The 27,941-nt window shown below is 38.2% G+C and overlaps 2 protein-coding genes across 4 annotated transcripts; one reads left to right on the forward strand and one right to left on the reverse strand.

Annotated features, from left to right (window-relative positions):
- The first annotated feature begins 330 nt into the window (after window positions 1-330).
- Window positions 331-13,447, forward strand: cyp7b1 (cytochrome P450, family 7, subfamily B, polypeptide 1). The gene is made up of 6 exons (XM_079818909.1): window positions 331-717; window positions 2,125-2,261; window positions 2,998-3,600; window positions 7,110-7,316; window positions 9,200-9,378; window positions 10,037-13,447. The coding sequence occupies exons 1-6, from the start codon at window positions 614-616 to the stop codon at window positions 10,352-10,354; spliced, it is 1,548 nt and encodes a 515-aa protein (XP_079675035.1). The 5' UTR covers window positions 331-613; the 3' UTR covers window positions 10,355-13,447.
- slc39a6 (solute carrier family 39 member 6) lies at window positions 13,321-27,728 on the reverse strand. 3 transcript variants are annotated; one of them, XM_079818893.1, is made up of 11 exons: window positions 27,651-27,728; window positions 22,517-23,209; window positions 20,530-20,674; window positions 20,337-20,438; window positions 17,402-17,571; window positions 16,567-16,743; window positions 16,298-16,385; window positions 15,873-16,214; window positions 14,833-14,913; window positions 14,494-14,684; window positions 13,321-13,799 (listed from the first exon to the last, which is right to left on the reverse strand). In XM_079818893.1, the coding sequence occupies exons 1-11, from the start codon at window positions 27,699-27,701 to the stop codon at window positions 13,647-13,649; spliced, it is 2,193 nt and encodes a 730-aa protein (XP_079675019.1). In that variant the 5' UTR covers window positions 27,702-27,728; the 3' UTR covers window positions 13,321-13,646. The 3 variants fall into 3 exon arrangements, with proteins under 3 accessions (XP_079675019.1, XP_079675021.1, XP_079675020.1); XM_079818895.1 differs by lacking the exon at window positions 27,651-27,728 and adding an exon at window positions 27,068-27,181; XM_079818894.1 differs by lacking the exon at window positions 27,651-27,728 and adding an exon at window positions 26,840-26,941.
- Window positions 27,729-27,941: the final 213 nt, after the last annotated feature.

The raw sequence follows: 27,941 nt of genomic DNA on the forward strand, positions 1-27,941 counted from the left end.
ATCTATAGAGAGAGAGAGAGAGAGAGAGAGAGAGAGAGAGAGAGAGAGAGAGAGAGAGAGAGAGAGAGAGAGAGAGAGAGAGAGAGAGAGAGAGTGTGTGTGTGTGTGTGTGTGTGTGTGTGTGTGTGTGTGTGTGTGTGTGTGTGTGTGTGTGTGTGTGTTGTTTTGTTTAGCTCAAATTGTTTTGTTTTTTATTGTAAAAATGTGTGTTATCAGGACTTATTAAAAAATATTTTCTTAATTTTGTCTGGAAAAGGTGTCAATCAATACATTGATCAATATCAATATATTATATAGGCTATATTCTGCTGCGCATATAAACATGTCTCCGTGTGTGTAATGTGTAACACGTCCGTTACAAATGCAAACATGCAGGCTGTTGCTTAATTTTCATTTGAGCGACCTCCACTGGGCGTGACTTTCTGAAAAGCTTGAACACTCGCCTTGTTCGCGACGCGTGTTGTCTCCTCATTACATGTCATATCTCTCATTGGACTCAGATGTTTCATTTGTGCGATGATGATGATAAGCGCTTTCACTTTTAAAGTGACCGTCGCAAAACCTGGACGTATTATTATCGCGTGAAGTGCGTTGTAAACCGAACCACTCTTCTATGTTTTTCCACTCAGTCTCTTTGATAATGTTGGAGTGTTTATTGACGGTCTTTCTGGGCTTTATCTCCGTGCTGCTGTTGTGCGCGTTCTGTGGACGGAGACGGTGAGTTTCCTGCCTGTATTTTGCTACTGGTTGAGAATGTAACATGTTTTGTTTTTTTATTAATTTGTTATACGGATTAATACTTTGTTTAAATGGGTCTTAGTGTTTGTTATTATGTTGACTATTTGGAGTGTGTATTTATCATTAGGCATGTCTTTTGATCAAAGTGATTATTATTTAATAAATCCGCAAATCCCTGCAAGCAGATGAAACTGAACGTTAAAACCGTCATTCATCATTTAAAATACATTTTAAGCAAATTTGGCATGGAAATGTCTGTTGTTAAGACCATATGAATAATTCACAGCAGGACTGGTATCTTGTTTACTCGTAGATCACCTCAGTTTGAAATTGAACCTTTCAGTGATGGTAGTACTCATGGTCCAGAATCGGTTGTTTCGAACAATTCGACCCAATTCAGTGATTCCATTATGTCATCGCGTTGTTACTGACATACCGATATGGCACTGGCTTGTCAATATACCTGTAAGTGTATATACAAAAATGACATGCATAAAAACATGAAAAAACCCACCTGTTGTTTTGTGAACTGGTTTAAACGATTCATTGAAAAGATTAGACTCAAAAGAACGATTTATTCTCGAATCGCATATTGCTATTTTGTAAACCAAACCCTAAGGGGTTAAAACAACTTTATTGCATGTTAAAACATTGAATTACCACATCATACACACTAAATGTATTACAACACGTGTGTTATGTTCATTGGAAAATCTAAACCTGTACCTAATTTGTGTGTAGTTCAGGAATGGAGTCAAAAGGTGTTACCTGGTTTACCTTATTTTGTTCGCCAGGTAATCTATATGTTTCTACAACAAGGCTATTCCACTGCATGTCAGGACTTCACGGGTCTTCTTCAGTAGTTCTATTATTTTATATTCCTTGTGTATTGGTAAATCTCATGGCAGTTTAACAACTTATTTTTGTTTTTCCGCATGTATGTTTTTGTGCCAGGACTTTGAGTCACCCTTTGAACCTGAACTCTGCAGAGAATTGCTCTATCATGTGCTGCAATTGTTCAGTTAGTCAGTAGCAACCTTAGAAGGAAGTTTGGAGAATTAATTCCCAAAGGGCCACCCCATCCTTTTCTAGTTAGCCTTGAAAAGTAGGCCATGGGATACATCAGCAGTAAATCGCAGAGGCCATTAAACCGTATTCTCAGTTAATCCGTACTGGCTTTGTCATTTAAAAGAATGCTAGCAGAAAAACAAACTGAAAAGCAACAAAGGACTTTTTTGTTCAGCACAGTTATGTCACCACTTTACCACACAGATTTAGAAGAGTTTGTTTGAGTTTGTGTGTTTATTTTATGTTGATGTACAGTACAAAGGCAGTCTCTCAGTCATTGTCAAAGGAACACAACTACATTGGGTGTGCATGTTACAGGAAGGACGGCGAGCCCCCGCTGATTAAAGGCTGGATTCCATTCCTGGGAAAAGCTCTAGAATTCAGAAAAAACTCTCAACAGTTTCTTACACAACTACAGCAGGAACATGGAGATGTTTTTACGGTACTTATTGCAGGTATACTTGGCATACACAATTACTTAACATTATAAAAACGAGGTTGTTGTTGTTTTTTAAAATGAGGACGTCCTCTGACATTAATAAAATTAAGATGTTGTCATATTTAGCTAACTTTTAGTCACACAAAGTTTCCCTTTTGCTCTTCCTCTCAGACACACTGTTATTGCGCAATGCATGCTCGCATAGTTATGTTAATAAAAAAGATATGGTCATGAAAGATGTCAGAAATAGGATTTGGATATCTGGAAAAGATAAAGTTCTTATAAACGTAAAAGGGAAAGTGTATATTTTAGATGCTGCAATTCATCACCTGTTTAGTTTTTTTTATTTTTTATTAATAGTTTTTGTTGTTCCTTTTCAGTGGTCTAGTAGTTTCTCAATTAATTTGAGGTGATTTAAAAAAATCTTTTTATTTTGTACTTTGTTCTGGGTAGTTTCTAGGTAGTTATTGATCCAAGTCCAGAGAGACCACTCAAGTGTAATTTTTATGGCACAGTACAAATATATGCTCTCTTTGAAGTTTAATTTAATATTGTATTTTATTAAGAATTGTAAGTCTGTAGTACCAATAGCAAGTTACATTTTAGTGGAATATTTCATGTTAGTTCTGAGTATGTTTAAGAGCAATAGTAATGGGGATGTTAGCAAACACTAAAATTATACAAACAGTAAAGCATGTCACACTGATCTGATACCATGACATCTACCCATTCATGTTTGCATGTTTCTTTAGGGAGATACATAACGTTCATAATGAACCCTCTCCTGTACCCGTCTGTGATCAAACACGGGAAACAGTTGGATTTCCATAAGTTTTCAGACAGCGCAGCATCCAGGGCGTTCAGTTACCCAGCGGTATGGAGTGGCCACTTCCCTGGAATGAGTGACCGCCTCCAGAGGAGCTACACTCTGCTGCAGGGGCCTGCCCTCGACCCGCTCACGTTCAGCATGATGGGAAATCTGCAGCAGGTCCTGCAACATCGTTTTCTCTCCAGTGAAGAGTCTGGGCCTGACGGCGATTGGAAAGAGGTGGAACTATATGAGTTCTGTAAATGCGTAATGTTTCAGACCACGTTTATCACGCTATACGGACATTCGTCACATCTGCTTCTGGATCAGCTGCGAGAGGACTTTGAGAAGTTTGATGCTATTTTCCCTTTACTAATGGCCTGTGTGCCCATTGGCTTGCTGGGAAAAACCAAAGAAATCCGAGAGAAGCTGATAAGATTTTTCTACCCTCATAAAATGGCAGAATGGAAGGCTCCAAGCGAGTTCATACAGAACCGAATGGCCCTGTTCCAGCAGTATGATACACTTCAGGACAGAGATAAAGCAGGTAATTATTACATGCACACACACGCAAACGTACAATACACACTGAGAAAGTCTGAGATCCTTCTTGAGGGGCACAAATATGACTGTGGAATGTTGATGATAAATGTCTCACCTACATTAATATTCCTATGATGACATGCAGAACCCTGGTCCTTGGTTTTAACACTGAAGTTTTCATACACCAAAAGAGATTATTTAAATACTAAATAAATGGAAAACAATCCTCACAAAAGGGATACACAGACATAAAGGGATAGTTCACCCAAAAAAGAAAATTCTGTCATTTACTCACCCTCAAGTTGTTCCAAACCTGTATAAAGGTCTTTGTTCTGCTGCACACAAAGTAAGATATTTGGAATAATGTTTGTAACCCAAGTATTTTCTTTTCCTACTATGGTAGTCAGTGGGTGGCGAGATCTGCTTGGTTTCAAACATTCTTCCAAATACCTTCCTTTGTGTACAGCAGAACAAAGAAAATTGAGAGGCAGCATAAATGCAATCCTTAAAAAAACACGCCACTATTTTTGAAAATAGGCTCATTTTCCAACTCCCCTAGAGTTAAACAGTTGAGTTTTACCGTTTTTGAATCCATTAAGCTGATCTCCGGGTCTGGCGGTAGCACTTTTAGCATAGCTTAGCATAGATCATTGATTCTGATCAGACCGTTAGTATCTCGCTCAAAAATATAATTGTGCCTGCTGCACCCATGGTACTGCAGCAAAGTTCCTTGATCATTACGCAAGAATGAGATAGTCAAGTTTTATATAAGAAAAATATTTAAACTCTTTGGTCATTTTGTTGAGCGAGATGCTAAAGGTCTAATCAGATTAAATGATTCAGGAAGGTTTCACACTGTAGACTGAAAATAATACATGACTATAATAATATTGGTCGATAAAAAACAATATAGCTATCATTCAGGATGTTTTGATTTTAATAAAGTGTTGTCTCTGGTGGATTATTATTCATCCCATAATTTGTTGTGAATGAATTGTCTTATTTTAGAAGACTAGTGATGGCAGAAACTGAACTTTTTGAAGCTTCGAAGCCGTTACATTTTTTTAAATTTACTTTGCAAAATGAATCAATGATCCCGTTTTATTTTATTTTGGGCTTATTTTTTGCAAGTGGGTTTTTGTTTTATATTTTATACTTGGCTTGGCTTTAATCTATTTTTATTTCAATTTTAGTAATGTTAGTATGTTAGTTATTTCAGTTAGTAGCCAAGGCCAAGCCAAGTTTTTTTTTTTGATCTAAAATTAATATTTTATTTCAGCTTTATTTCAATTAATTAAAATATTAAAAAATTATTTAAAAAAAAAATATTTTAGTTGTTTAAGTTTTAACACTGTTACAGTTGCAAATGTTTCAAAACCATGGTTTGAAACAGTGGGAAGTAATGACACACACTACAAACCACTGATTTCAAAAGATTTTGAAAGGTTTTGAAGCTGCATGAAGCAGTGTTTCAAAAGTGCCTATCACTAGAACTATCAGTGTTGTGATAATGTTATTTGTGCATGCAGTTAGGTGAGGGTTATAGCATAATTTGACATTATAGAAAAATGTTGACGTTATTGTTAGATTTCATTGGAGATTTAGGTGTTTCCCCATTCAAGTAGAAAGAACTTGTACTTGCATGCCTATTTCGTACATCGAAAGATTCCTGCCCTGGGGTTTTGCCAAGATGATTGCTGACTGGACTGACTTGTCTTAAAGGGAGAGTTCTGTCATCATTTACTCGCCCTTAAATTGTTCACAAAAGAAAATATTTTAAAGAATGTCGATAACCAAATTAAGTTTATTTAACAAAGTTTGGGAGGAGAGCATTCAGGTAATCCAACCAGTCTGCACAAAAGAAGGCTGGTGTGTATAAATATATATATATATATATATATATATACAGTATAACAGACAGCTTCACAGCATCCCTCCACCACCCCATCGCCTCACTCTTGACTGGTTCCTATCCCATCAAGTGGGGGAGTACTCTGGGTTCAGGCCAAATTCCGAGCTCAGAGACCTCCCCCTGACAGCACGTAAAATAAGCATCCTTTATATCTGATTGTACGTATGAACTCGTGAAACAGTTCATAGTTCTTAGTATTATTTCTTTACTATAAAAGTCAATGTGGCCCATTAACTGTTTGGTTACCCATATTCTTCAAAATATCTTCTTTTGTGTTCAGCAGAAGAAAGAAATACATACAGGTTTGGAAAAACTTGAGGGTGAGTAAATGAGGACAACCCTTTTAAGGGTTAGTTCACACAAAAATGAAAATTCTGTCATTAATTACTCACCCTCATGTCGTTCCAAACCCGTAACACAAATAAAGATATTTTAGATGAAATCTGAGAGCTCTCTGACCCCTCCGACAACTATTAAATTAACACTTTCAAGGCCCAGAAAGGTATTAAAAACCTTAAAATAGTCCATGTGACTCCAGTGGTTCAACCTTAATTTTATGAAGCGACGAGAATACTTTTTCTGCACAAAAATAACGACTTTATTCAACAATTTTGTTCTAGCCTGTGTCAGTCTCCTACATAGTTTCCGATGTAGACAGTGCAGCGGTTTCGAGTTCTACGGCAGCCGATGCTGTTCATGTGAGCACCACGACGCATGCGTGTGAATGTGATGACGACCGGGGAGCTGCACTGTTTTTACAACGTAAACTGCGTAGGGGTTGGCACAGGCTAGAACAAAATTGTTGAATAAAGTAGTTATTTTGTTTGTTTTTGAGCATAAAAAGTATTCGCTTCATAAAATTAAGGTTGAACCACTGGAGTCACATGGACTATTTTATTGATGTCTTTACTACCTTTCTGCACCTTCAAAGTATTAATTAAATACCTGTCTATGGAGAGGTCAGAGAGCTCTCTGGTTTTATTGAGAATATCTTCATTTGTGTTCCGAAGATGAACGAAGGTCTTACGGGTTTGGAACGACATGAGGGTGAGTAATTAATGAAAGAATTTTCATTTTTGGGTGAGCTATCCCTTTAAAGGGGCTTTTTGACCTCAGCTTCTTTTCAATATGCTGGAATGCTGAATGCAGGATGTGACTGTCACTGTACAAATAAAGAGCTAGCACACGGTGAAAGCTCATCATGACTCTGCTGTGTTGGTCTGGTGGTTTACACATACACACACACACACACACACACACACACACACAGGGGGGTTTTTGTGAAATGTTGGGACATTCCATAGGCGTAATGGTTTTTATACCGTACAAACCGTATTTTCTATCCTCTTACACTGGCCCTGCCCCTAAACCTACCCATCACAGGAAACTGCAAAGTTTACTTTCTGTGAAAAAAAACCTTGTTCTGTGTGATTTATAAGCATTTTGAAAAGTGAGGACATGGGGAACGTCCTCATATTTCACCCTCTTTTTGTAATACCTATGTCATACCCATGTCTTTATACACATTTGTGTCCTGATATTTCACAAAAACATGCCCACACACACACACACTCATAGCTTCTTACTTTCTCTTTCCGTAGCACATCATTTTGCCATGCTGTGGGCATCAGTGGGAAACACCATCCCAGCAGCATTCTGGTGTCTTTACCACCTCATCTCCTGCCCAGAAGCCCTTGCAGCAGTACGAGCAGAGATTGTGAATGTGGTTGGAGAGAAGAACATACAGTTGATCTTCAAAGAGGACATCACAATTACACGACAACAGCTAGAACAGATGGTTTACCTGGGTAACAAACACATTTTTACACTGTAACCCATCACACATGAATGAGCATTTGGGTATTTTGTATACAGTGCATCCGGAAAGTATTCACAGTGCCTCACTTTTTCCACATTTTGTTGTTACAGCCCTATTCCAAAATGGATTAAATTGGTTATTTTTTTCCTCAATTCTACAAACAATATCACATAATGACAACATGAAAGAAGTTTGTTTGAAATCTTTGCAAATTTATTAAAAATAAAAAACAGAAAAAATCACATGTACTCCTTCACCTCCTACTCCTACTCGTACTCCTTCACATGTACTTATTCACCGCCTTTGCCATGACACTCAAAATTGAGCTCAGGTGCATCATGTTTCCACTGATCATCCTTGAGATGTTTCTACAACTTGATTGGAGTCCACCTGTGGTAAATTCAGTTGATTGGACATGATTTGGAAAGCCACACACCTGTCTATATAAGGTCCCACAGTTAACAGTGCATGTCAGAGCACAAACCAAGCCATGATGTCCAAGGAATTGTCTGTAGACCTCCGAGACTGGGTTGTATCGAGGCACAGATCTGGGGAAGGGTACAGAAATATTTCTGCAGCTTTGAAATATTCTGCAGCTTTGAAGGTCCCAATGACCTCCACCAGGACTCTTCCGCCCGGCCAAACTGAGCGATTGGGGGAGAAGGGCCTTAGTTATAGAGGTTACCAAGAACCCGCTGGTCACGCTGACAGAGCTCCAGCATTTCTCTGTGGAGAGAGGAGAACCTTCCAGAAGAACAACCATCTATGCAGTACTCCACCAATCAGGCCTGTATTGTAGAGTGGCCAGACGGAAGCCACTCCTCAGTAAAAGGAACATGACAGCCCGCCTGGAGTTTGCCAAAAGGCACCTGAAGGACTCTCAGACCACGAGAAACTAAATTCTCTGGTTTGATGAAACCAAGATTGAACTCTTTGGCCTGAATGGCAAGCGTCATGTCTGGAGGAAACCAGGCACTGCTCATCACCTGGCCAATACCATGCCTACAGTGAAGCATGGTGGTGGCAGCATCATGCTGTGGGGATATTTTTCAGTGACAGGAACTGGACCGAGGGAAAAATGAATGCAGCAATGTACAGAGACATCCTTGATGAATACCTGCTCCAGAGTGCTCTGGACCTCAGACTTGGGTGAAGGTTCATCTTCAAACAGGATAACGACCCTAAGCACACAGCCAAGATAACAGAGGAGTGGCTATGGGACAACTCTGCGAATGTCCTTGAGTGGCCCAGCCAGAGCCCAGTCTTGAACCCGATTGAACATCTTTGGAGAGATCTGAAAATGGCTGTACACTGATGCTCCCCATCCAACCCGATGGAGCTTGAGAGGTCCTGCAAAGACGAATGCGAGAAACTGCCTAAAAATAGGTGTGCCAAGCTGGTAGCATCATACTCAAAAAGACTTGAGGCTGTAATTGGTGCCACTGGTGCTACAAAAGAGTACTTTTAGCAAAGGCTGTGAATACTTGTGTACATTTGATTCTGATTTGTTTTTTTATTTTTAATACATTTGCAAAGATTTCAAACAAACTTTTTTTCACGTTGTCATTATGGGGTATTGTTTGTAGAATTGAGGAAAAAAATAATGAATTTAATCCATTTTGGAAAAAGGCTGCAACATAACAAAATGTGTAAAAAGTGAAGCGCTGTGGATACTTTCCGGATGCACTGTATATGATCATTTAATTTTCAATTTTTTTTGTTAACTGTCATTGTTTTTAGGAGAGAATTCAGTGGTTGTCACTTCAATTAATAACTCCTGTGTAGATAAAGAAATGAATAGTGCTATCTGCTATAATTGTGGCTTTACTATACCAGCTTTCAGTGACTCAGACTGTCTTTTTCTCTGTGCAGAGAGTTCACTAAATGAGAGTTTACGTCTCTCCTCTGTATCGATGAACATCCGTGTTGTTCAGGAAGATTTCTGTTTGCGTCTGGATGCCCAGAATTCAATCAGCCTGCGGAAAGATGACTTCATTGCTCTTTACCCACAAAGCACACACCTTGACCCGGAAATATATGACCAGCCTCAGGTAATGCATACTGTACCTACAGCTCTCTAGATTAGTGATTCTCAATCTCAACCAAGATGATTTAAAATGTTATGTTATAAAACAAATGGCATGCACGGAGATGAGAATGGTATGTATGGACTTATCTAACTCTGGATACGGTGAATAAGCTAAAGTCCCAAAAAGTCGGCGTGTTCCTTTAAGTGCAATAAGACGTGAAAGACAACTTTTTGGCAGAGTATCCGAGGCATGAGCTGTACAGGCTCCACCCTCTTCTGGAAAGTGGGGTGGGGAGTAGCAGCTCATTTGCATTTAAAGATGTATGCATGAAAACGGCCTTTCCTTACACTCAAAAATTAGCATTTACAGTAAGGTATAATAAATTATCTGTGTGGTATTTTGAGCTAAAACTTCAGACACATTCAGGGGACACCTGAGACTTGCATCTTGTGAAAAGAGGGACAATAGGGCCCCTTTAAAAAAACGTATCATCTTTATCCAGTAAATCTCAAAACACTAGTCACACGGCCTTTGAATATAGTTTTGGCCAATGAATGTTATTAGGAGTCAAAAAGGTTGAGAACCACTGCTCTAGATCCAACTAGCAGACACTCATTTTAAACATGCCTCTTTATTCTAAAAACCCATTTATTGAGATGTCTTTTGTGGTTTCTTGTAGCGCTTCCAATTTGACCGTTTCGTGGAGGACGGGAAGGAGAAAACTGATTTTTATAAATGCGGCCAGAAGGTTCGGTACTATCGTATGCCTTTCGGCTCGGGAGCCACACAGTGTCCGGGACGCTTTTTTGCAATGAATGAGCTGAAGCAGTTTTTGTGTGTCACTCTGCTCATGTGTGAAATGCAGTTGCTGGACAACCACCAGGAGGCAATGCTAGATTACAGCCGTGCTGGTCTGGGCATCATGCCACCGGCCAATCAAATCACTTTCAGATGCAGAACCAGAAAACCACAAGAAAGCGCGGAGAGGGAGGAATGAACTAATTGAATAGAGAGGGACTGTAGTCTGTTCTTTTCATGGGTATTTTACTTTCATTTTCCACAGGGTTCATTCAAAGATTTTGTAAATAAAGCAAGTATTCACACAACACTGCCATGGAATATCTCAACTTTGAATTAAGCATTCAGTACACAGTGAAATTTCAATCAGGGTTTGATGCACTACAGTGAACAGCCTTCTATGTATAGGCTACTATTGAATTAAATAAGGGCAGCTTTTCAAACATATTACCTCTCACAATTCAGTTTTATCTTGTCACTGGGTGTAAATAAATTCATATCGCGGCGAAAGTGTCACATGGCAGTTAGCTAGATTTCTTGCACTGCAGCTCATTATCCAGACTAACCGCTAACAGTGTTGAACATTAAAAAGTTAATGTTTTTATTGTTTTACTTTAATACAAAATAAAAAAAAATTGATCAGGATAAATTGAGAGCCATAAAATGTATATGAACTAAAAAAAAACACATTTCAAGCCATTTCAAAAGTTTGGGGTTGGCAAGTCTCTTACCCTCAGCATCATTACTCCAGTTTTCAGTGTCACATGATCGTTCAGAAATCATTATAATATGCTGATATGGTGCTCCAGAAACATTTGTGCTGCTTTATATTTTTTGTGTAAACCACAATGCGTTTTTCTTTTCAGGATTCAGCATTTATTTGAAATGGAAATCTTGGTAACACTTCACAATAAGGTTCATTAGTTAACTACATTAGTTAACATGAACTAATAATGAACTGCACTTAAAGCATAAAGCATATATTTGTCTTTGTTAATGTTCATTTCCTACATTTACTAATGCATTATTAAAATTGTGTTAATATTAGTTAATGCACTGTGAACTAGCATGAACAAACCATCAACAGCTGTATTTTTATTAACTAACGTTAACAAAGATGAACTAATGCTGAACAGAGGTGTTGTTCATGGTTTGTTCCTGTTAACTTGTGCATTAACTAATACAACCTTATTGTAAAGTGTTACCAAAATCTTTTGTAACATTATGAATGCCTTTACTGTCACTTTTGATGTACTGCATCTTTCGTAATTTAAACTATCAATTTCTTAATCTTACTGACCCCAAACATTTTATGGCAACACAAAACAGTTTTATTTTTTTCTTTTAAATGTATCAGTATTGGTCAATATATCAGTCGATATGTAATTGCGTATGCTTATTTCCCTTATTTTTTACATTTATATTACCTTTGCTGTCAGCTAACGCTCTTCAAAAACAACTAATCATTTAATAGCAATATAATCTCAAAAAGAATACCCATTTTTCAGCCCAATATCAACAGCTTCTATACTCTACTATAAAGTCTACTGATACACACATTAAAGGTGCAGTGTGTAATATTTATGAGGATCTATGAAGATTAGGGGTGTGACGAGATCTCGCGAGACTAAACTGTGACAAGATTTCTCATCAAGGTGAAAAGCTGTCTCGTGTCATATTGTCTTGACCTGGTCATGAGGAAGTGTGAGGGTGAATAGAATATGCCAATGCTACGTTTACATTACGCCTCCACTGTAGTTTTGCTTTTTATAGAAATAAAAACGATTTACTTCAGGTGGATAACAGTCGCTTCGATTCCATCAGCTCATCCAACACGAGTTATTCGAGTTTACCTTGTGCGCAGCACTGCCACTGATCATGTGACAAGAAGACATTGAGCGTGTTATGAGTGTGTGTTACATGTTAGTGGACTGGACCGTGGCGGAGGATTCGTCGCGCAGCAGAATTATATTTTAAAATGTGCGTTCAAAACATTGCATCATGAAGCTTCAAAACGTTATGAATCAGTGAGTCGATTCAGCGGTTTGAATCGCCAAAGTCATGTGATTTCATCAGTTTGGCGGTTTGACACGCGATCCGAATCATGATTCGACTCGCTGATTCATAACGGTTCGAAGCTTCATGATGCTGTTTTGAAATTGGTCATCATTATGTAAGTCGTTATTTAGGTTTTTTTTGCGCACAAACTATTATTGTCGCTTCACAAAGTTATTGTAGAACCACTGTAGTGAGATGACTTTGTAACGACGTCTTTAGTACCTTTTATGGGTCTTGAGAGTGCACAGTGCATTGTGGCAATGGAGGCCTTTCTGAGCCCTCGGATTTCAACTAAAATATCTTAATTTCTGTTCTGAAGATGAACAGAGGTCTTACAGGTGTCGAACGACATGAGGGTAAGTCATTAATGACAGAATTTTCATTTTTGGGTGAACTAACCCTTTAATATCTGATCAATTTGTGGGTAGGAGTTCAGTTAGGAGGTCAAAAGAAGCTCATGTGCAGTTCTAAGGTCTGAAGAGACAGTCATACAGGAGAGAAGCCAGTAAGTTGAGTTTTTGGCAAAACCTGTACAGTGCTTGTTGACTTTTACTGCATATGATAATTCATACACAGAAAGTAGAACTGAAATTACATTAATTACAAGATCATTAGTTAAACCATTTCAAATGCACCTGCAAAAATGTTCTAGTCATGCATTTCATCATTGAGGACTTCTTAAAAATAGCATGTAAAAAATCTTGTCTTGTACCCGTGAACCCAATCTCGTGTCTCATCTCGTGAGATAAGCGTTGTCACACCCCTAATAAAGATGTATAAACACCCGTTATATTTTTTATTATCTTAGAATGAGCCATTTCTATCTACATCCTAACCCCTTACAGTGAAGTCAACATTGTGCCACAATGTTTCAACAGAAGCCCTAAACAGACAAACCACTCTACAGAACACTAGCTACTCCCTACTGTCTCAGACAACGACATCTTTGTCCTGTGTCGGCCACCGTCGCTTCTCTATGTGCTTTGAGAGGGAGGGGTGAGCGCTGGGCGGTTGCATTCGCAACCTCATCGCTAGATGTTGCTCAAATGTACACAGTACATTCAAATTCAAATAAAGTTTAGACAGAAATCAGACAAAGGCATCATGTCACACTCAATACTTTACTGGAATGTTGGAGGGACAGCATGTGCAAAATGAACAATGTAACTTGCTTCAACAGCTAATGTACTGTAACACTGTGTAACAATAAACAAATAAAAAATTCCACATTCTCAATGTGGGTCAAGTTTCTCTTTTATATTGCATTTTAACAGTCAACACGTATAATTTTTTCTCCCACAAGCAACAAATATAAGACGACAATTATTCGTGCATATTAAGCTGCTGCCACTTTTTCACAGACTAAATTAGATCTCATCTGCAACGTTAGCAGATGTTTTTGTGGAGTGACATCTTTAGATTATTCCATTAGGTCAGAAGCCAATGTCAAGTTGTATCTTGTGCTCAAAAACGGCAATGACAAGCATGATGCCAAAGCCCAGGAGTATCCCAGCATTCTGCAGGAGGAAGAAGCCATAGTGACTGAAGCCTGCTTCACTTGCATCATTGTGTAACATCTCAGGTACCTACAAAACACACCAAAAAAAAGGAGAAAAGAACAACTTTAGAGATCAAAAACGACTAAAAACGATGAATTCATGCCAGGCCAGTAGTTGGCAATGTCACTTTTTAAAGAAACACTTTGCACCTATAGACTGAACATGTAATAAGCATGCACATGATGTCACTGTTTTCACAAATTCGCATTCTTGTAACTTATACAAAGGCGATGGCGGTATCGTTTTCAAAAACTAGCACATTGAAACCAGTTTTCAGACCCCCAAAACGCTGATGTCAAGTAAATGAAAAGCTAAAATGCATAAAAAGTCTTGTTTTTAATTTGAAAATGGTGGTTTAAATGTATATTTGTTATTTCATCTTCATTTCAATTACTCCTTTATGATTTGCAGCTTTTTCTGTCGTTTTATTTTACACAAGTGGAAAAGTGCACAAACGTTTCGACTTTCAGGCCTTCTTCACTGTGAGACAATCCCATATCTCAACCCACTATTTAAACAATTACTTCTGTATTGACATCAGCGTCTATCAGCAAGTTAAATCAATGTTAAATATTAAACATGTTTAAAATCTAAAATCACAAAGCATCAACATACGATTTTTAAGTTAATGATAACCCTGCTGAGAATGTAGTATTTCTAGTAGACAACCTTTTGAATCTGCCCTCCTCAATTACACCATATCTCTCTTTGTGTTACTCACCATGTCCACGAGAGCGACATACATGAATAACCCAGCTGTGAGAGCAAAGATCCACATGGCAACATTCTCTGCATAATGTCCGATCAGAATGCCTGTGATCATGCCCAGATATCCCATTAGAGCCGACAGCAGATTGTATAGGATGGCCTGTCGTACTGACATACCCGCCTTCAGCAAGACCGCAAAATCTCCTGCATAAGAGAGGAAGATAAAGCAGGTGAGTGAGAACAGAAAAGAACTGTTGCAATAGACAAAAAACTGTCGTCTGGTTCCTTCCATATTCTGATACATTTCTAATGTCAAAAAACTGCCACCATGATGACAGAAACAATGTCTTACCCAGCTCATGAGGAAGCTCGTGGCAGAACACAGCGACTGAGGTACTAAGACCGCTGGACAAACCTTCGGTGAATGCCGCACCTGAAATACAAAATGGCTGTAAATGGCTGCAAGTCTGTAAATGCTGTTCCTAAAGCACAAAGTCATGCTAAAAGACTTTTGCATATTTTTAAAAGTACACTCATTTTGCTATATGCAGTAACATACATTTAAATTTATAAAACAAAAAAGAAAAAAATATGTATATTCAATTGCCAAACCCTTAGAGAACAAATGAAAATATATCTACAATAGAGTAAATAAAAAAATTATACCAATAACCGCACAAGTAGATTATGAAAGCCTGTTTGCTAGGTGATTTGCTAAATCTATGCAAAAACGGATGGCTTAAAAAAAATTAAAAATGGCAAAAAAAAAATTATCCCAAGCCTGTATATTAGAGACTGTAGTATGCATAAACTTTGGTACACTTATTGCAAGTCCAAGGTTTTGTGTGTGTGTGTGTTCATGTTTTTCTATCTGAATGCACACTGACTCACTGTGGGGAACTAAATTGAGGTCCACATGAGGAAACAAGCTTATATAAATGATCCAATTTTTTTTTTTTTTTATTTTTTTTTAAGTAAAAATGCAGAAAGTTTTCAGTGATGGGTAAGTTTAGGGGTAGTGTGTGTGTGTTGGGTAGGGTTAGTGTAAGGAGATAAAATATACAGTTTGTACAGTTCAAAAACCATTACGTCTATGGAGAATCTCCACAAAGATAGTAAAACAGACGTGTGTGTGTGTGTGTTCAGTGTTCCCGGTGGGGACTTCAACCTGAATGCACACAGACTCATGGGGACTAGTGTCACCGTGGGGACCTCAATTGAGAAACGTATAAATCATACAGAATACGTTTTTTTTGAAAATGTAAAAATGCAGAAAGTTTTCTATGGTAGGGTTAGCGTAGGGGGATAGAATATAGTTTGTACAGTATAAAAACCATTACATCTATGGAGAGTCCCCACAAAGATAGTGAACCAGACGTGTGTTCAATTTACCTATGGCAAGTCCATCACTGAAGTTGTGAAGTCCGTCTCCCATGATGACCATCCAGGCGAGCGTGGCCACTCCGGCCTGCTGGAAATGCTGTAGCGAGTAGGAGTGTGTGTGTCTGTGCGTGTGTGTGTGCGGGTGGTGGTTCTGGGAGTGGTGGTGATGTAGTATGTGGTGGTAGTCATGGTGATGATGATGCTGCTCATCTGACTGGCCAACAGTGTCATGGAAGTGGGAGTGACATTTGTTCTCACAGTCCAAGTCGGAGTAGAGCTCCGCCCCCAACATCACCTCTTCTTCCTCTGCCACAGCATGCCCACATGCGCTTCCACCATTCGTTTCAACAGCTGATGTTATAGAAATATCATGTAAGAGTTTCATTTTGACCTCATAAACATTAACAAGCATCAAAAAAGATGCATATAGTTACCATCAAGTGGTTTGACGTCATTGTCTTGTAATGACGGCAGTTTCTCAGATTCCAAAACTTCTGTGGTGAGATCAACCTTCTTCTGCACCTACAAACAGAGATAATACTTTAAACTACAGAAACTCAAATAACACCTCCATGCAACATCCATGTTGTTATGTTACAATGTTCAGGGAATTAATACTAGGATTTACAAAATGGCTAAAAGACTGGAAAATGAAATATGAGATCTTAACCTTGTGTTTTGTGTGTTTGTACATTTTGCTGACCTTCTGTTTTTTGTCTTTGTACATTTTGCCGAGGGTCAGGAAGTGTTCGATGAGGAACATGATGTAGACTCCACTCAGAGCCGTGAGCCCTGTCCACACAGGCCGAAGGGAATCCTCTTCCTCCTCTTCACCGTGGTGATGGTGCTCCGAGTGGCCATGCTGGTGATGACCCAGAGACTGACAGACGCCAATCAGAAGTCAATGAGAAATCTTGCAAAACATTTAAAAAATGTGTATACACTACCATTCAAAAGTGTGGGGTCCGTAAGATTTTTTAAAAAGAAATTAATACTTTTCAGGAAGTATACATTAAGATGATTAAAAAAGACAATAAAAAAAGACATTTTAAATGTTACAAAGATTTCAATTTCAAATAAATCCTGCTCTTTATATTTATCTAAATTCTTTAAAATAAAAATTAAGTGTCATGGTTTTCCACACAAATATTAAGCAGCACAACAGTCTTCAGCATCACTAATAATAAGAAATGTTAAATGAGCACCAAATAAGCATATTTCAATGATTTCTGAAGGATCATGTGACACTGAACACTGGAGTAATGATGCTGAAAATACAATCACAGGAATAAATTGCATTTAAAATATATTAACATAGAAAACTGCTATTTTAAATAGTAATAATATTTCACAATATTACTATTATTACTTTATTTTGATTAAATACATGCTTATAGTGCAGTGAGCATCAGACCCCAAACTTCTGAATGGTAGTGTATGTGCAATTGTATGTAAGCACAGGTGACAATGATTATATCATAACAGTATTAAGTAAAACCACAGACAAAATTTACTAAATTCAAATGTTAGTGTCTTACATGTGGTATGAGGTGAAGGAAAGCGTCTCCGCTGAGAGTGCCCACAGCAAGGGCCACCAGGAAGCTCAGCAGGAAGTTGAAGCAAACTCTGTTCATGAGCGGAATCAAAATCACACCGACTAACGCCAGTAAACTGATCAAGGTAATGGAGAGAAACCCTCCTACCCATGCTGTAACACAAACATACACACTTAGATTAGAAATGATCCAAACAAACCCCAAAGACCCATTATTTTCATGTTAGGACAACATTTTGTTTTTGCGGTATCAATAGATATGGGATATTTAATTGTGCATAAACATTTCCTCTGATTTTACATTTAAATTACCTCTGCCGCCATCTAAATCTCACTTAAAGTTCATCTTTATGAACACTATTAATTTAATAACACTGTTAAAAGCAGTCTTTAGCTAATCTTATAATGATTTATAATGTTGTGATGCTCGAATTCATTTGTAGTATTTAATACTGATTAATTAGATTTTTTAGTGTTTGATTTTTTTATCTAATTAGACAAGTAGTAAATAGAATTGTTACGGGCCATTTATAGGTTATCAACCTTGAAATGAAAATGATCAGCTTATCATTTTTGGATAATTTTTCATCCCCAAGCTCATGTACTATAATTAAAGGGTTAGTTCACCCAAAAATGAAAATCCTGTCATTAATTACTCACCCTCATGTCGTTCCAAACCCATAAGACCTTTGTTCATCTTCGGAACACAAATGAAGATATTCTTGATAAAATCTGATGGCTCTCTGACCCCTCCATAGACATCAATATAATTAACACTTTCAAGGCCTAGATATGTAGTAAAAATAGGGCTGGGCGATATATCGCATGATATTGTTAGGCACATCTCGTCAGTAAAGCCGGTTGTACTCGATTATCGCAGGCGATACGTCCGTGATAATTAATGCGATATGGCTCAGCTTGTCAGTGAACTACGGCTCTGTGTAGTAAATGCCGCTCCATCTGAAAGCAGGTGATGGCAATATATATCGCCCAGCCCTAAGTAAAAACATCATTAAAATCACCCATGTGACTCCAGTGGTTCAACCTTAATACTGTGAAGTGACGCCAAAACATAAAAATAACGACTTTATTCAACAATTTCATCTAGTCTGTGTCAGGGGTCCGAGAGCTCTCGGATTTCATCAAAAACATCTTAATTTGTGTTCTGAAGATGAACGAAGGTCTTACAGGTTTTGAACAACATGGGGGTGAGTAAATGATGACAGAATTAAAAATGTTTGGGCGAATTAACCCTTTAAACCAGTGGTTCTCAAAGTGTGGTACACGTACCCCTAGTGGTACTCAGGCTCCCTCTAGTGGTACTAGTGGTCACTAAATTAACCCTCTGGTGCTCTTCGGTCATTTCTGACCGGAAAATTTTCTGTTTTGAAATTTTAAAAATCACAGCATCAGAATGATATGAAACTTGGAGACTTTTCTAGCATTAGGTATGTAAACACACAAAAAAAATTGAGGGCATGATTCGAACATGCTAAGTGGTCGTAAACATTTTTTTCCCACTTGTGCTCTTCGGTCAAAAATGACCACCATAGGAAATGAATAAGAATTCTGCAAAAACACAAATTCACAGAAAAAAAATCTATATTTCTTGCAAACAAACAAAATCTAAAACTTTATAATAAATAGTCTGAGATTTTTTAAATATACATTCAAATCCATCAAAAAAAGAAAAAATTCATTAAATGTGTTCAAAACAGAACTAGGGAATTATCAAGGCTCTCCATAGAGACCTCTAGTGATTACACCCATGGTTGCATGATTTCTTAAATAATTCCAAAAGAGGGCGCTAATCTGCCTGCAAAAAAAAATATTTTGAAGGCCTAGTCTCTATTTTAACCTGAAATACTGCAATAAAAAAAAAGTTAAAAAAAAAAAATTACAAACAAAATTTGTTATAATTTTCAATGGCAAAAATAGACCATAATTATTGCAGAAATATATAAAAAATAAAAAAAAAACCTTCAAATCATCTCAAAATACAAAATTAAAAAAATATATTATTGAAGAAAAATGAATTGCATTGGTTTTACTGGGGTGGAGGAAGTTTAATTTTTAGGTGTCCGGTCACTTATGACCGGGAAGACAACCAATGCAACCTAAACGAAGAGCACCAGAGGGTTAAAGTAGCTGTAAAGACAATTCTAAAATTTGTTCCTAAACACATTATAAATGTTAGAAATGTATTGCTGAAACAAGTTACAAAGACTATGAACTGTGTTGTACTCAAACGGTGGCTCGATGACGCACTGGAGCCACTGAGCCTGGCCCCTCCCCTAACACTATAACAACTAACATTAGAGCACATTCGTATCAGGTCGCCCGTTCAATCGCGAGTTACTGTCACTACCGTTAGTTACTACAGCCTACAGTTAGCAAGCTAGTTATGCCTTCATCACGTAAATGCATATTACCTAGTTGTAAAACTTATAAAAACAAAATCGATTATATCAAGAAGAGGTGGATTCATTTTGTGAACAGCTACCTTTATCACCACCAACACCTGCCTCTGCAGTGATCGTTTTACACCGGATAGTTTTACAAACGTTCATCGGAGATAACTGGGATACACTGATAATCCACTGCAGAATGGGGCCGAACCGACTATCTCCAATCTGTGTATTTACAATGTTAAAGTGGCTGACAACAATAATTATTCCTATTAGGAATAAACTGCCTCATTTTTTAACTGTGCAGAATAGTTAGTCTGAATAGTTAGGCCTACTACGCTACTGTATTTTAATGTTGGTCATTATGGTGGTACTTGGAGAGCCAAATATTTTCTGAGGTGGTACTTGGTATAAAAAGTTTGAGAACCACTGCTTTAAACCAAAAGGACCTCCACAGCAATCTGCAACTTAGCCTTGTTATATCTAAAAACCATAAGTAACAATACTTACCAATGTAAATTGAAGCATTCCTTGGGCTTCTGTCATCGGTGTGATTATGCAGATGATGATGGTGATGATGATGGTGGTGGTGGTTGTGATGATGGGAATGATCTGGGGGGGAAAAAGGCTAATTGTTATACAGATTCTGTGACAACTGTGCCTCAAAAATACAACTATGTAAATTACAAGCACAAAAGCTCACCTGAATGGTCATCTTTGTGTAGGATGCAAGACCTGGAATCAATCTGCATGAGAAGGGCAGGGCACAGGTAACTGAAGTCCTTCACAGAGAGACCCATTTCCTTTGTCATGCCATGAGACTGCAGGATTGTGGAGGCATTTTGACACTGAAAGAGAAAAGGAAGTACTTATGTGATTGGGATATGTCAGGGATTGACATACTAGCCCCAAAAGGAGCACTAGGGAGTCCATGGAAAAGTTTAGTAAAAAATAGTGTAACAAATGTAAAAATAAAAAAAAATATATAAAAAAGGTTAAATGAACTCATGCACTGAGAAATACAATTTTCCTTGAGCTTTTGACATACTACAAGAATATCCTGTAAGTTTCAGAACTGAAAACGTCCTTGTTAGTCCACTAAAAGCTTTTATTGACACCAGGCCCAGAAAACGACAGGTTTTTCAAAGTGGGGATCTATGACGTCAAAGGGAGGCAAGCACCGCCTCTGCAGAAGATGATCAACGCCTACTTCATCGCTGGCTGTTTAGCCCCGCCCACCGATTCGCGCATGACATGCAATAGAATAGGTAGCCTAAGTAACATAGGCCTAGTGTTAAACCAGATCGAGCCACCAAGCAATAAAAATATTGTGCAGTGAATGGGCTCGAGAGTAATACAACATATAATTAACTGTGTTAATTCTAATGCCTGATCTGAAATGTGATGATTCATGTACAGTCAGATGTTCTTTGTCTGTGTGTCAGTAAATCAGACCAGTGACTAAACGCCCTTTGCAATCGTTTGAGCAGCGCACGCTGAAGCTTCAATCAAACAGCGAGAGTTTATCATCGCCAGTGACGATGAAAGCATTCGTTACGGTGCGTTCACACACCAGACACGACTTGCGCAAATAAATCGCGCAATCCGCGCGTAGTTGGACACATTTTTAGTTTGGGCGTGAAATTTGCTACACAAGATGCAAATTCACGTCATGGGAGGGGCTTCTGCCAGCCGGCTCGTCTCGTTACGAAATGGCTGACATGGATTGTTTTAAAATACGGCGAATAAGCTCAATTTGCCTGCGTTAACTAGCTTGTAGTCTCAATAGGGTGAATTCACTTTTTCCAAGTCATCTCAATGGCAAAAAGGGTCTCCATATAGCTCAAATTGAGTAAAGAGCATTTTTTTTACAACTTGCCCGATTGTCCGACCTCCTCACTCACTTTCTTCCAAGCAAGATCCTTTTTTATTCCTGTTTCTATTAAGCACGAAGATGTATCGTACAGCCCCGGGTATCCACATATGATTTTGTCCTCATTGTTGTCACTACTAGAGCAAGCTCCTGATTGGTTAACGCAGCGAATCGCGCCGCAGAATGTCTATTCACGTCTTTGCATTGACTTAACATGTAAATCACTCGAACTAAACACTTCATTCGCGTCTGGTGTGAACGCACCATTAGTGTACAGAAACTGAGTTGCAATGACGAGATCACTGCTTTCGTGCGCTCAACATGTCTGTGATCGGCTACAATGTTTATCTCTGCAACCTTTCATGCTACAATCTTAATATAATGCCATAAATCTAAATATAATGCCATGGTTCTAAATGTAATGCAACACTTTTCACGATTAGTTAACCATGAGAGCTGTAATAGTAAAAATGCGCTAAAAGAGAGAGTAATACTTAACTATTTCAAATGGAAAGACGTTAGCCAATTATAGCAGTGGGAGTTTACACTGAAGTCTCCCAGCAGACACGCCCCTTACAACAGGCTAAAATCAGGGTAGGAAAAATGCCTTTTATTTACAAATTATGACAATTTTTAATGTAAAAAGCATTCTAACATTATAAGTGTACCCCAGGAAACATCATAAAACAATAAAACAACGCAGTTCATTACCTCTTTAAATAAAAAAAATAGATCAAAATAAAATTATATAAATACAATTTAAAATACATAAATTAGATTAAAATATATAATAAAAAATAACCAAGTAACTGTGTACCTCTAGACTGGTATGGCTGTGTCCATGCTCATCATGGTCATCGTGCACATGGGTGGATGTGTCCTCAAGCTGGTGGGTGTGGTTAGACTGTGTTACATTGGGCTGGGCGTGGTTATAGGAGTCGTGGTCCTGCGTTAAATCATAGTCTGCGCTACGATTGGTCCGCCGTGATTTTGTGACGTAGGACGGCGTAGTCAAAGGTGTGGTCAGTTCCTGATTCATCTTCATGTAGAGATTGTGGTGAGCATCCGACTGGCTTTTCTTCCCAGTGGCAGGATCAGGCTGCACTTTTGGGATGGGGTCACTCTTCTCCACATTATGATCAATACCCCCCTTCTTGCTGGTGACAGGATGTGTGTGTGTGGTGAGTTTGTCCACATGAGCGTGCTCGTGAGCATGCGAGTGTGTATGATTATGTTCGTTTCCATGGTGATGCACCATCACTTTCCGGATGCGGTCTAGCCCCACCCCCTTTAGCAGGTTGAACAGGCCTTCTAAGGAGATACTCCCGTTCTGGCCATACTTGTCAAACAGAGCATGTAGGTGGCGCTGCTGTGCCTGTTCTGCTACTCGACCATCAGTCTCAATGGGCATAGATGTGCAGTCTAAACCTGCCACCATCGAACACACCCACAGCAGTGTCAGTGACATCACTGGAAAGAGGCGTGGCCACCAGTCAATCATACTGGCATCCTAAAACAGAGAAAAATATTCTGGTTATGGTCACAGTGCTGTAACACCAGAATGTCAGGTTTACAGAGAATGAAAGCAAAAACAAATCTATTTTCTTAACTCCCCCATTTTACTTACAATATGTGAAAATGGAAAATATGTGAGAATGGAAAGACCAAAAACAAGTAGTTAACAATGAAAAATAATTCATTTGAACTGCAATTCATTCAAAACTAATTCATCAGATTGCCGAAATAATGATTCTCACTCACCAACCTTGCACAAACAAACAAGTCAATAACTTTTGTCCCAAAATGTATGATATCATCACACATATGCAAAACCCACACTTTGGGCATGTTAAAATGATATTTTTACTTATATTTATACATATTTCGTCAAATGAAGGAGGGCTGTAAAAGAAAGGTTGCGCAGAAGAACCTTATAATGGATATAGTTGGGCGTATTTTATGCAAATTACTAGGCTTGGGCAGGCATCTTATTTGAAATACCCCAAATTCATTAACATTATAATTAGGGATGCACGATATATCGGCAACATATCGTTATCGGCCGATAAATGATTATTTTTGATGTTATCGTTATCGGTCCAATAAGAAAATTTGACCGATATAGTCAAGCCGATAGATAATGTATTATTTCCTTCAGCTGAGACGGACGCGCTGTCCACCATGATGGGTTTGAATTGCTCTAAATATGTTTGGAATCACTTCGAAAAGGAAAATACAGTTATGTGCAACATGTGCAGCGCAAGTCTTCTATAATCTATATAAAATGATAATGAGAATAGAATAGGCTGTAAAAGAGCGGTGTGTTTCAGCGCGTTTGTTGAGGGAAGAGCGCGCCCACGGAGTTACACCTTCATGACGAGCACAGTCAAGTTCGCTTGTGCATTCACAGCCTTTTGTGCCATTGTAAGTTGTAATATTATATTTATTATTATTCTGTGTATGTAATATCATATAGGATGCGTTTGGTTGAGTAAATAAACGATGCAGTAAAGCACTTCCTTGTACCGGTCTTTAGCTTCAGCGCGCGCCCACGGAGTTACACCTTCATGACGAGCACAGTCAAGTTTGCTTGTGCATTCACAGCCTTTTGTGCCATTGTAAGTTGTAATATTATATTTATTATTTTGTGTATATAATCCCATATAGGATGCGTTTGGTTGAGTTAATTAACGATGCAGTAAAGCACTTCATTGTACCGGCGCGCGCATTTCAAACAGAAATGCACAGCATTAATAACTACTGGGACTGTCCTATACATAACACTGCAATGAGAATATTTCTGTTATAAAACGTAGTGAATTCTCTGGGTTTAATTGTTTTTCAGCGCGCTGTTGTGGGAAGCGTCAACAACGCATTCTGACCAGCACAGTCAAGTTCGCTTGTGCATTCGCGTCATTTTAAGCATATGTAAGTCGTAATATTACGTTTTTGTAGTATAAACATCTGATTAAAGTCATATAGGATGTGTTTCGTTAAGTCAATAACCCGCAGTGCTTCACTGTACCGGTGATCATCTTAAGTTTCAGCACGCTCTCAAACAGGGGAAGAGCATCCACAGGAGTTATAACCCTTCACCTATGCGTGATTTTGTGCTAATATAAGTTGTAATATTATATTTATTTTGTATAAATATCTGATTGTACTCATATATGATGCGTTTAGTTGTTAATTAAACTTCTAAGCGCTTCAGTTTATGGTTGTTCGTTCATTCTCTCCAGCTTCAGCGCGCTCTCAAACAGCAACATTATTCCTAATAGACTAGACTAATATTACAGATGTTTACTGTAATATTAAACTTTTTTTTTTTTTCAAAAACACAGAAGCATTATTTTTTATAATTAGCACTTTTATTGTTCTCGTATCATTTCCATCAACAATATGGTTTGATTAAAACCATTTCTTTATCGTCTGTGCGGAGGTTATTTCATGCACTTGCATTCTGATTCTTTATTATGCAGCCTAAGTAATGCTGTTCAATTACTTGTTTGCATTATTTAGGTATATTATTTTTATTTTTTAGACAATATAATTTTTGGTAACATTTTACAAATAAGGTCTCATTTTATTAATGCATTAACTATCATGAACAAACAGAGAGCAATAACCTTTGTTTCTTTTAGTAATAAAATGTTTGTGTTTTGTAACAGTCCATTCACAGTTCATACCTAATGTTAAAAGACACAACTTTGGGTCTGAATATGTTGAGATTAACATGAACTAAAATTAATAAATCCTGTTGAAGTATTGTTCATTCATTGTTGGTTAACTTATACTAACCAAAATTAAACCTTATTGTAAAGTGTTAAAAAAAATATTTGGCCATAGGAGTGTAAAATTAATTTGAAAAGGTAAGGAATCTCACACTGGTTCAAATAGGCTACTGTAGTGTATAGGTTTGATTTATGTTGAAGTGTTTGGGACATGGCTTTTAATGGTGAGCCTTTTGTTTTTGTAATCAGGCTCTCAGAGTTTATTAAAATTTGTATTAAGATTTATCGGCCAATATATCGGTTATCGGCTTTCAAATATTAAGAATTATCGGTTATCGGTATCGGCCAAAATGTTCATATCGGTGCATCCCTAATTATAATGAGCTTAGGAACAAATTCAGAACAAAACACTTTATTGATAAATGACACTCAATCATTTTTAATAGATACTGTACATAAGATCAAGACCTCTGAGGTAGAACAGTCCAAAATCATTTTAAATGGATAGTTCACCCAAAAATGAAAATTCTGTCATCACAACATCCCTCAAGTTGTTCCAAACTTTGAATTTCTTTCTTCTACTGAACACAAAGATATTTTGAAGAATATCTGGAATTAAACAGTTGATGGACCATTGACTTCCACAGTATTTTTTCCCTACTATGGAAGTCAATGGTCCATCAACTGGTTGGTTACCCATATTCTTCAAAATATCTTCTTTTGTGTTCAGCAGAAGAGAGAAATTCATACAGCTTTTGAACAACTTGGGGGTGAGTAAATGATGACACTTTTTGGGAGAACTATTCCTTTAAGGGAGAATACATATATAGATTTAAAACTAGCTACAAAAAAAAAATCAAATATGACTATTTATGACTGCAATACTGTAATGTAAAAAAAAAATTATAATAATTATGGTGAGACACACTATTCATAAAGTACGCCATGGCAAACGACTCCATATGCTTCTGGAAAGTGTTCACATGCAAGTTAAGACCTCTAAGAAAAAGGATCACGCATCGGAATCAGGTGAATTTTGCACTAATGCATTTCCATCACCGGCTTTTCTGTATCATCTAAACACGCCGCGCATCACGACACCTGTTTACACACACACACACACACACACACACACACACACACACACACACACTGCGACAACAAGGCCAATGAATCTGACAATAACCATGAGGTTAAATTACTGGATTGCAGAGTCGTTTATATTTTGAGATCTATTATTTAACAATACTTGCAAATGTAACAGATGCAACACTGATGTGGAAGAAAGACAGGCGTCACGCGGCCTGGTTTGTACTTTCCTGCAACGTGCACACAGAATTTCTGCCGTCCTAAATTTATTTTTACACGCGTAACGGACTGACCATACATCAACACTATTCACAGCTTACCGAGAGTCCACATGCGCACCACGCTCGAAAGTAAGCGCGTTCTGGACGGCGATTCTGCACACAACACCACGAGTACCTCGACCAGACCGTGTGCAAAATAACGTCATCGTAAAACCGGAAACAATCAAGCGAGTATCTTTTGTTTCAGAGGGGAGGGGAGCACGCGGCCACATCTCTTCCCTGTCATTCCCGAGCTAAGGCGTCGAACAAAACAAACAGCAGACTTACCGATTCGATGCGATTGTGGACCTCTTGTCTTTATAGCATCAAAAAGCGTGACGCTCCGTGATGGAGCCTGATGATTTTAGAGAAGTATCAGAAGCTGATGTCATTGGTTCAGATGCAGTCACATGACCACGCGGTTGTCTGTCTGATTCATCCCTAGTCAAACATCCCCATTCCGCACAAACCAACACTTAAATATTTTAAATATTTGTTAAAGGTAGGGTAGGTAGGATTTGGTTAAAAAACCTTTTTTCCAAATTTGTTTAAACTTTATTTATATATCAATACATAATTAAACTGTAAGTACGTATGAAAATTGAGTGTCTGTAGACCTCTCACGACTGTTTTAAAGACAGCTCATTGTTTCCATTCACTCCACCTTCTCCCTTCTGGGCTCTTTCCAAAGCCACGCCCCCAAAACACATGAACGCGCCACGCCGACCGCTCAGCTGACGCATTATTTAAGGGAGGACTTTATTTTTACTGACTTTTTTCATGGTAATTATTCTAAACACCTGACCACGCTCAGGGTGACCTAGAGCCTACTATTAGTTTAAACGGCCACATTACAAAAGGGTTAGCTCACCTGTAGGCCTATCCGTCCAGATGTAAATGGACTCATGATGCGGCTAAACATAATCCCTGAACACACACACACACACCCAGTAACAAATCCCAAACACACAGGCATGTTTATATTGAGAATGAGGAGATGTCGTCACGACACAGCGCCCCGCCCCCCTTCCTCCATTTTGGGGGTCTGCCCGCCAGGTAATGAATTCGGACAGAGACTGGAGAAGAGATATTCTGATGATTACTATGTACATAGTTTTCCAAACTCAACTGAACATTAAGTTTTAATCCACCCAAGCCGATC

Source organism: Gobio gobio, assembly GCF_949357685.1.
Source record: "Gobio gobio genome assembly, chromosome: 6".
In the NCBI taxonomy this organism is placed as follows: Eukaryota; Metazoa; Chordata; class Actinopteri; order Cypriniformes; family Gobionidae; genus Gobio; species Gobio gobio.

Coding starts and splice junctions, on each gene's coding strand:
- cyp7b1 (XM_079818909.1), top strand. CDS start 614: ATGTTTTTCCACTCAGTCTCTTTGATAATGTTGGAGTGTTTATTGACG. Junction 2,262..2,997: donor TTTTACGGTACTTATTGCAG/GTATACTTGGCA, acceptor ATGTTTCTTTAG/GGAGATACATAACGTTCATA. Junction 7,317..9,199: donor AGAACAGATGGTTTACCTGG/GTAACAAACACA, acceptor TTCTCTGTGCAG/AGAGTTCACTAAATGAGAGT.
- slc39a6 (XM_079818893.1), bottom strand. CDS start 27,701: ATGTTTAGCCGCATCATGAGTCCATTTACATCTGGACGGATAGGCCTA. Junction 16,386..16,566: donor ACAAAGACAAAAAACAGAAG/GTCAGCAAAATG, acceptor CTCTGTTTGTAG/GTGCAGAAGAAGGTTGATCT. Junction 16,215..16,297: donor TGACGTCAAACCACTTGATG/GTAACTATATGC, acceptor CTATAACATCAG/CTGTTGAAACGAATGGTGGA.